Source organism: Bos indicus x Bos taurus, chromosome 2 (assembly GCF_003369695.1).
Source record: "Bos indicus x Bos taurus breed Angus x Brahman F1 hybrid chromosome 2, Bos_hybrid_MaternalHap_v2.0, whole genome shotgun sequence".
NCBI classification, from domain to species: domain Eukaryota; kingdom Metazoa; phylum Chordata; class Mammalia; order Artiodactyla; family Bovidae; genus Bos; species Bos indicus x Bos taurus.
Window position 1 is genome coordinate 107126503 of NC_040077.1, and position 9590 is coordinate 107136092.

The following is a 9590-nucleotide window of genomic DNA, read 5'->3' on the forward strand; positions in this document are numbered from 1 at the left end:
TGCCAAATAAGACTCTGCAAACAGGTAGCCATCAAGGGAAGTTGGGCAGTCCGTACCACAGTCAAGGTCAGGGCATGGGACAGACTGCCTAAAAGACCCCTGTCCCCTCCATTCACTGCAGAGAGGCCTCCTCCCACCCAGGCATTGAGGTTGACATTCCCTCCTCCAGACACTAGAGGCCACTGCTGGCTCTACTGCCACCGCTGTAGAAATGAATTCTCAACTGCCCCTGCTTCTCTGTGACTTGTTCCAGATTGGAGATTCCCAGTTGGCCCTCCCGACTGGCAGAGTGTCTGGCTTTTGCCTGCGCCCTTGGAGCCAGGGAGTCTGGGAGAGAAAGTGTCAGGTTTTGTGGCAAGTAGTGGCCTGCTTCCCATCAAAGCCTACACTGTGGGAATTCACCAGGTGTAGGTAGGTAGGAGGCTCAGAGACTGTGAGCAGCCAGGAAAACTGGACAAATGCACTCCAGGCTCTGCTTTCATGTCTGGCTCAAGCCCTTCTCTTTGATGAAAGTATTTCTGGGTCACCCAGCTTAAAATACTGGATTCACATAACCATTATTGTTCAGCCTGTAATGATGCCAGAGTTTTTGTACTAAGAGCCTGTGCTGTGTGCCTAGTAGTGTCTGACTCTTTGCGACCCCATGGACTGTAACCTGCCAGCTCCTCTGTTTATGGAATTTTCCAGGCAAGAATACTGGAGTGGGTTGCCATTTCCTACTCCAGAGGATCTTCCCAACCCAGGGATCAAACCTGCATCTCTTGTGTCTCCTGCATTTGAAGGTGGATTCTTTCCCACCTGTACCGCCTATTCACTATACCTCATGTGACTTTCAAAGAGCCCTAGGCATTACCTGTATTTAGGGAGAAAAAAAACGAGTCCTTAGAAGTTTTCCTGTCACACAGTAGCACCAGGTTGCAAAACCAGGTCTGTCTGTTTCCAAAGCCTTGGGTTTTCCTAGTGGTCTATACTGCTGGGCTGGTATCTTAGGTTGGAGCTCTGTTAAGTTAGGGACTGGGCCACAGTCTTCTTTTTACATCCTGGCAGCATCTACAATATATAAGATACTCAATTAATGTTTGTGCATTGGCCTGGATAGCAAGTAGAAGCCAGTTCTAGAAGGTTCTCTCAATTTCCCATGAGGCCATGGGCTAGAAATCACTTTAAAATGGAAGAGGTCTACTCAGGATCAGTTTGGAAAGAAAAACCTCGAATCTGGGGAATTTCCTCTCTTTCTGCCCCCCACCCCAAATGTGTCAAAACCGTTAACAACATGTTCCCATCTGTTCATTATTTAATCATCCAACGGATTATTTTTGAATCCCACTAACTGTCCTTAATACTCTAGTGAGAGAGAGAAAAAAAAAAAGGACATAATCTCTACCCTCCGAAATTGACATCCTAGTTAGGGAGGTGAATGTCAGTCAAATAAACAAATGCTAATCTGTATCTCTGACCAGTGTGAGGAAATATGCCAAGAACAGCTATGAGAGGCAGGTCTGACCTACTCAGGAAAATTGGGCGGCCTCTTTTGAGGATGGGGCTGGAGCAGGGATCTGAAGAAAGGGGAGGATTTAGGCCCCGAGGGGAGTCTGTGGGCCCTTGAGGTGGCGATTTTCCCCGAGTCACCGAGCCTGTCTGTAGGAAGGCCACAGAGGGGCCAGGGACTGGGAGGCTTGTTTGTTGGCGAATGCGTCACGCTTGAATGGAACCTGCCGCTGTCTCCCAGGTCCCATCTGGGGATGACGTTGTTCTGGTGCAAGCCCAAAATAGCCGGCTCCGCCTCCATCTCCCGGCAGCCCCTGCAGCAGCACGGCCCCCAGTCCACCCCCCAGGTGACAGGCCGAGCCGGCCTCCTCTGGGTCTCTAGTAGTTTCCGTGCCGCTGACGCACGCTTGCGCGCACAGCTGGGCCGGCCGCGTCCTACGCAGCAGCCGCGAGCCGGGCAGCCGGTGCCAGACGGTTCCCGGAGGGGGGCAGGGGCGGGGCGCTGCAGGAGGCCAGGAACTCCTGGCGGAGGAGGTGCGGGCGGGAGGCCCCGGTTAGGCTGGGGGGCCCTTGGCGTTTGCGGGCTGCGATAGGGCGCCCCGGCTCTGAGTCCCGAGATAGCCGGTGGCACCCGCCTGCCAGGGCCGATAAGGCTGCCGGAGGGAGTCTAGTCACCGGCCGCGAGGAGAGCCAGCGGGCTCTGCAGCCCCCTGAGGGGGTCTTCAGCCCCAGGGAGGGGCTCTCGGTTCTTTCGGGTCTGACTCTACCTTCTCTACCCCGCAGCCCTCAAGGAGACCCGCCTGACGACTAACGAGTTGCCATGGCATCCTACTACGAGATCCTAGACGTACCGCGAAGTGCGTCCGCTGATGACATCAAAAAGGCGTAAGTGCCTCCGCCGTGCATCAGAAAGCCACTCACCCCACCCCACCCCACCCCCCCAGCCACCACCCCCGGGCCCTTCAGAGGCAGTGCGGAGAGAGCCAGGTCCTTAGAAAGGACTGGGGTGGGGTTGGAGGCTTCCTCAGAGAGTGACCCCCTGTAGGGAGGAAGGAAACCCCTGGATGAATAGGGGAAAATGTGTAGGCAGAAGTTCTGTTTAGGAGCTGCAGTGTGGGCTTTTTTTCCAGTGCACCCTCCCGTCCTTTCCCTCAGTCTTCACTCCTACCCCATCCCCCAGCGTCTTAAGTGTGGGCTTTCTGAGCATGCAGTGCAGACATGCTCAAGCACTGAGACCAGGAGGGACCAGCGGCCTCTGTACCCTCCATGGACACGTGTAGCAACCCCAGACCCAAGCTAGCCCCAGGGAAGGGTTAGGGCTGGGACTTTCTCCCTCTCAGGTTATCATCTGCTGATGCAAGTATGTAGTCCTAGCACTGGCTGCAGAGGGGAGAGAGAGGGACTCCATTAAAACACTGCTGCAGAGGCAGCCCTAGCAGCTGGGACTGACCTGGATCTGAGTGGTGGAAGGGCCATGGTGCGCTAACAGGAAATGGGTCATTGTGTTTCCGTGTGGGAAGTGCCTGCCTTTGTCCCCTGACCCTCCCCTCTGAACCCACTTCCTGCAGGTATAGGAAGAAGGCATTACAGTGGCACCCAGACAAGAACCCAGATAATAAAGAGTTTGCTGAGAAGAAGTTCAAGGAGGTGGCCGAGGCGTATGAAGTGCTGTCCGACAGTAAGGGCCAGGGTCAGGGGTCAGGGCAGGCCAGCACCTGTCACTCCCACTTCATGCCCATCACATTGCTTCCCAAAGCCATGCTGCCACCACCCTCGTCACCTCCATGCCTCTTTCAACCTGGCAATTAAGTGCTCCTCTATCACAGGGACTCTGGAATTCTTTGTTTCAATTGAGAGGAGCACCTACTCTGTGCCAAGCACCCTTTTATTTTTCCCCTGATCCCCTGTCTCAGTGTCTGTTCCCCAGGGTCTGATAGTTGCGGCATACGTCCTGATAAGGGGAAGGAAGCAAGGCAGGGAACCAAGGTATGCTGAGCCTTCTCTGAGCCAGGCCTTAGGGGGTGTAATCTCCATGAGTCTTCATAGCCATTCTTCAAGACAGGATTTATCATCCCATTTGGCAGGCAAGAAAACTGAGGCTGAGAGAAATGGGGTAACTTGCTCAAGGAATATGACTCCAGGTCTTTCATTCATTAATTCAAAAAATATTCACTGAGTGCTCAAGGTACCAGGCTCTTGTTGGGCAGAGGAACAATGAAGGACAAATAGGCTATGTCCTTGCCCTGATGGGTTTATCACAGTCTGGTCAGGAAAGATGGACATTAACCAAGTAAATGCAGAGACAAGGTTATTCTAAAGGAATAATAGGGTAATGTGATAGGGAATAGGGAATCACAGGCACCAACTTTTGTTAGGTAGTCACGGAAGGTCTCTTTGACATTTAGGTTAAAGCCCTGATTAATGATAACACAGTGATCATTAGTTAACATTTATGAAGCACTGAGTGTCAGGGACTGTGCTAGGCAGTTTAGGTGGATTATCTCATTTAATCCTTGCAGCTATGAGGTCGGTGCTGTTATTGTGTCCATTTTACAGATGGGAAGGATCCCTTGTGTGAAGGGCTGAGCTGCTGCTAAAACCATGGCCATGTTCATGTCCCCTGTTCACCCTCCTGCCCCCCAAGTGTCAGTCTCTGGACAGTCTTCAGACGGGCCTAGCCTGGAATTTGGGGGTGGGGGGAGGTGGCCGTCATCCTAGAGGAAGGGAGAAATGATCCAGTCTCTCTTTTCAGAGCATAAGCGTGAGATCTACGACCTCTATGGCCGGGAAGGGCTGACTGGGGCAGGTAGGTGGAGCGGGGACACCCCGGGACAGAAGTGGGTCAGGGAGAAATAGGGAGGCCAGTCTTCTGCAGTGGATTCTTGCTCTCACTCCAGGCTCCTGGAGTCTCCGAGCCTCGGGTGGGGTCCCCTCACTCAGGGCAGGGTGCCTGCCCTGAGCCCTCTCCCCATGCTGCCTTTCCTCCAGGAACCGGCCCGTCTCGCGCGGAAGCTGGTAGTGGCGGACCTGGCTTCACCTTCACCTTCCGCAGCCCAGAGGAGGTCTTCCGGGAATTCTTCGGGAGTGGAGACCCTTTTGCAGAGCTCTTTGGTGAGTGGACTTGGTGGGCGTCTGACGAGCTGGACGTCTCCCTCCAGGCCCGCCCTCCATCAGCCGGGAGGCCTTAGGCAGGAGCTGAGAGGGAAACAGAATTCCACAGACAGAAGACTTTGTGGGGGTGGATCCAAGTGAGCGCTGGGACAGAATCTCACACATGCCAGAACCCTCGTGACCTTATAGTGACACTTCAGAGACTCGCCTTACGTAAATGATAACAACAGTAATTCATTGTTAAACCTCCACAGTGACAGCCATGCAAGCAAGACTCAGAACATCATGGGACAGTGATAATGCCATTACAAACAACAATAGACGCTACCTATTTGAATGGTTAAATGAACCCTGGGAGATAGATAACTTTATCCCCACTTAGAGATGAGAGAACTGAGGCACATTCAGATAACTTGCTTAGAGTCCCACAGCAGATGGCAGAGCGTCTGCCTGACATCACACCAGGCTTATGCCTAAAACTGAAGGAGATGTTCCTTCTGCCCGCCTTCCTGTATTAACGGTGGCCGCAATTGACCAGGGAACTTTTTCATATATAACACTAAAAATGAATTTGATTTATAAATCAGTCCAAGCTGAAATGTACCCAGTTGCTTAGCAGCTTCTATTTCAAGACTAAGACTAAGCAGGGTTCAGGGTCTTCTTTGGTGGTCCAGTGACTTAAGACTCTGTGCTCCCAATGCAGGGGACTGGGGTTCAGTCCCTGGTCAGGGAACTAGATCCCACATGCCATAACTTACACCCAGTGCAGACAAATAAATGTTTAAAAAAAAAAGAAGGGTTCACACAGTGGGGGGCGGGGGAGGATCTTTTCACCAGATGATGGTTCATCTGCTTACTCATTGCAGATGACCTGGGCCCCTTCTCAGAGCTTCAGAACCGGGGTTCCCGACACTCGGGCCCTTTCTTCACCTTCTCTTCCTCCTTTCCTGGGCACTCTGGTAAGTGCCATTCTTTCCCATGCATGCAAGCGTTTGGAGTCCTGGAGCCCCTCACCTCAGCTTGTTGTTCTCCCACGCCTTCTCTCTCATGTCTCCAGAGCCCTGCCTCACAGAGGTTCTCGGCCCTTTGTGAGCACAGCCTGCCTGCCGAGTGCAGCCTCTGTCTAATGCCCCCTCCTCCCCCACCCCCCTTGTCCCGATGCCAGATTTCTCCTCCTCGTCTTTCTCCTTCAGTCCTGGGGCTGGTGCTTTTCGCTCCGTCTCTACGTCCACCACCTTTGTCCAAGGACGCCGCATCACCACACGCAGGTGAGGGCTGCTTCTGGGACCATGCCAGGGCTGGAGGGTGAAGTGGCAGTGGAGGGGCTGCAGACGACTCGAGAGGCAGCTCCCTGAGGGCAGAGCCCAGTACGTCTTGTCCAGTGCAGTGCAGAGCCCGGACAGACTCCCGCAGGATTCAGGCCCGCCTGCCCAGTGAACCGTGCTGTCTCCCACAGGATCATGGAGAACGGGCAGGAGCGGGTAGAAGTGGAGGAGGATGGGCAGCTGAAGTCTGTCACAATCAATGGTGAGGAAGGGCCCAGCCACTGATCCCTGGCAGGAAGCCCGAGGCCCCAGAGCCCCCTCCCCAACCTACTCCTCTCTGTACTCCCCTAGGCCAGGGAGGCCAGACTGGCAGGATCGGAGATGGTGATCCAGGGAAGGGGTAGGGGGGCCGGGACACAGAATCGTGGGCTCTCAGAGTGCCCGCTAGTCACCATTGTCATGAGTTGGGATGTCTGGAGTTTGCAGAGCACATGACTAGTTTCAAAGCCCTTGCACACACACCACCATATCCCCAATATTCTTACAGGAACCAGGGGAAAGCAGGGCAGTTTGCACTCGCCCTACTTTTCATTTGCAGAGATGGAGCCTGAGCATAGCTAAACGGTCCTAACTCCTGGGCAGCCCCATGCCCGAGGCTTTGACCTACTTAGTGAAGGGTGAAGCCAGGAATGAAACTACAGGATGCAGGGTTCCTGGGGCTGACCTCTTCTTCCCACAATGCCATGCGGTACAGGATGGTCACCTTTTGGTGCCCGCTGACTCTGGGAGCTCTGTGTGCTAATAAGGGCACTTCACAAGCTGTCTTATTTAATCACTGGAACCATTTGACAGTGTAGGCACTCTTGTCATTCCCATTTTATGGATGAGGAAACGGAGGCTTAGTGAGATTGAATAATTTGCCCAAAGAGACAGCTTGTACCTGCTGAAGCTGAATAACTGGCCATGCTCATAACCATGCTAGGTTTCAAAATGCATGCACCCCCACTTCCAGAGGAGGGGCTGAGAGTGGCCAGAGTGCATGAGGCCACCTGGCAGGCTTCCCGCGGCCTGGATCAAAGGGCCTCATGGTGGCTGTGACTCCTGCAGGTATCCCAGACGACCTGGCCCTGGGCTTGGAGCTGAGCCGTCGTGAGCAGCAGCAGTCTGTCACCTCCAGGTCAGGGGCCACGCAGGTCCGGCAGACCCCTGTGTCACGACCCCTTGACGGCAGCCTCTCTGAAGAGGATGAGGACCTGCAGCTTGCCATGGCCTACAGCCTGTCAGAGATGGAGGCAGCTGGGAAGAAACCAGCAGGTGGGCGGGGGGCACAGCGGCGACGGCAGGGGCAGCCCAAGGCCCAGAACCACGATCCAGGCGTGCGGGAGCCCCATGAGGGTGCAAGGGGTGACACAGCCAAGCCCAGCCCCTCTCCGGAGGAGAAGGCCACACGCTGCCTCATCCTCTGATCACCAGGCCCAGCCCACCCAATTCAGGGGCACTGGGAGTCCTGGTCAGAGAAGGGCATGGCCTGAGTTGCAGGAGACCCTCTCCACCTCGGTGCCCCCTCCCAGGTCCACCCCTCCCTCCAGCGTGGATTTGCTGTGCTCAGCCCACGGCTGAAAGGTCCCTGGTGAAGTCCAGGGTGGGGGGACCTCAGGGCAGCGGGAGGGCCTGAGGAGCCAGGATGAACTTAATTCTTATTAGACGGGGAGTTTCTAAGGGGCATTAGTGGCTTGGGTCCGGCCTTCATGCCCAGGCCTTCTGCCACCTGTGTTGCTGAATGATGTCAAGGAAGGAGGACTTGGCCTGAGGTTCTCTGAGCCAGAGTGGGCAGCCACAGCTCTCCTGGTCTGCTGCAGACACCCCTACCCCGGTTTCCACGCGCAGTGTTGAGCTCTGACGTCTCTGTTGCTTCCCTCCTGGTGCTGCTTCTCCTCCCTTGCACTCTTCTCTCTGCAATTCCCCGCGAGCTACATCGCTTGCTTTCACTGCCTCCTGCCTGGCTGGGACTCCCTTCTTCCTTTTCCCCAGAAGGCCTCTTTGTGGCGAGGAAGATGCTGTGGCCTGTAGGGCCATAAGGTCTTCCGGGGAGGCTAGCTGGGTGGGGCGGGAGCCTCTCGGCCCGTCCAGATTCAGAACCGGAGCCTACTCCTCCTCCCTTCCTCTTGCTGCCTCAGCCTGCCCCCAGCCTCCGGACTAGCCAGAGGTGAGGCCGGCTAACCCTGGAGAGGGGGGATAGGGCCAGGGTGCCCCAGGAGGGAGGTCTAGGAGGGACCACACCCCATCCTCCCGCACCATGCATCAGGGCTCAGGGAGAGGCCACAGGGCTAGCCCAGGGCTGCATGCTTAGCTCTGCCCTCCACGGCTTGCGGCTGATCCTCTCTCCTGTCACCCCACCCCTGCTCTCTCCCCAGATGTGTTCTGAGCTGGATGTCCGGGACCCAGAGTTGCTGCACAGTTCCAACAGGACAGCGCCCAACCCTGTGCACTGGGAGGGGACCCTCCATCCCTCTCCCTCACCCGTGCTGAGCATAGAGCCGGGCCTGGGCGGTGGGCGGGGGCCGGGTGGGAGGTAGGCTTAGCCTGTAAACGCTTCCCAGGGTGTTTGGTGCTGTTTCCTAGGGACTACAAGTCCCAGAATGCAATGCACCTCGCCTCCTTTCTGTTAGATCATGCTTGGGGGAAGTGGTGTGCAGTTAACTGAGCTGTGCATCTTGGGATATGTAGTTCCAGCTCTGGTCGGCCTGTTAACTCATTGTGAGATGGGGACATCTTGTCATTTGATTTGTCCCTGGCAGGGGTGGCAAGAATGTGGATGAAGGGGGAATGGTCTGAGCTTCGTTTCCCCTGATATCTCTTGCTAGCGCTGGGGTTAGAGTGTACAAATCAAAGCCCTGAGGCATCTGGGAGAGGTTATTTTCCTGTGGGCAGTCCTGGGGTCTGAGAATGAGCCAGGGCGGATTGGCTGAGCAGGGCATGGTCTCAAGAGGGCTGATGGGCATGGGCTGGTGAGAGCTTGGAAGGTGGAAGGCCACCCTAGCGCTCTGGGGTGTGTGTGTGTGTGTGGGTGTGTGTGTGTGTGGCTGGAATCAGCATGTGATGGGTGCTCCGGGCATGCTGCTGCTTGTATGGCTCCTTTGGCCTCTGACCCTGCTGCCCATTCTTTCTCTCCAACACCACAGAAGCTGCCTCTCCTCCTCCCTCCCTGGGGAGCCCAGTGGCCGGGGAGGGAAGTGGTGGAGCCGGGGTGTTGCCAGCCCCTGTGCCGTTGAGTCTCAGTGACCTATCAAAGCCAGCTGGGCTGAGCTCAGACCAAGAGGGAAACACTGGAAGTCAATAAAGCTGAGTTTCGAGAGCTTGGTGGTGTGCTGTGTCCTGTGTGCTTCCTTCCCACCGGCCAACCCTGTGGGGCCAGCGGGTGACACACCTCCCTTTATTTCTCAGGCATCCAGAGGTCGCAAGCCTTCCCGGCTGACAGCAGAAGTCCCCTCTTTGACTAGGCGGCCCTCCCCTAATATGGTGTGGAATCCCAGGCCGTGCTCACATGCCTCACCTCTGGGGGCCCCACAGCGGGCTTTCACAGGCAGCTGTTGTTCTCCGAATGCAGGACCCCACCACCCAACTACTGCAGGGTCTGCAAGCACAGCTAGGACCAGATCTGACTGGACTGAAAGCTGAGGCCAACAGAAAGCCAGAGACATGTGGTGAAACACCTCTCCAAACCTC

General features: G+C 55.7%; 1 protein-coding gene across 6 annotated transcripts; it reads left to right on the plus strand.

Moving 5' to 3' along the window:
• Nucleotides 1-1821: 1821 nt before the first annotated feature.
• On the plus strand, nucleotides 1822-9220 carry DNAJB2 (DnaJ heat shock protein family (Hsp40) member B2). Of its 6 annotated transcripts, none has more exons than XM_027514074.1 (10): nucleotides 1822-1952; nucleotides 2272-2373; nucleotides 3057-3166; nucleotides 4241-4294; nucleotides 4477-4599; nucleotides 5466-5558; nucleotides 5765-5867; nucleotides 6056-6126; nucleotides 6972-7178; nucleotides 8279-9220. In XM_027514074.1, the coding sequence occupies exons 2-10, from the start codon at nucleotides 2309-2311 to the stop codon at nucleotides 8287-8289; spliced, it is 837 nt and encodes a 278-aa protein (XP_027369875.1). In that variant the 5' UTR covers nucleotides 1822-1952; nucleotides 2272-2308; the 3' UTR covers nucleotides 8290-9220. The 6 variants fall into 6 exon arrangements, 3 of the variants coding, with proteins under 3 accessions (XP_027369875.1, XP_027369868.1, XP_027369891.1); XM_027514067.1 differs by having other exon boundaries at nucleotides 1827-2022; XR_003506280.1 differs by having other exon boundaries at nucleotides 1830-2022; nucleotides 6972-8070.
• The last annotated feature ends 370 nt before the right edge of the window (nucleotides 9221-9590 follow it).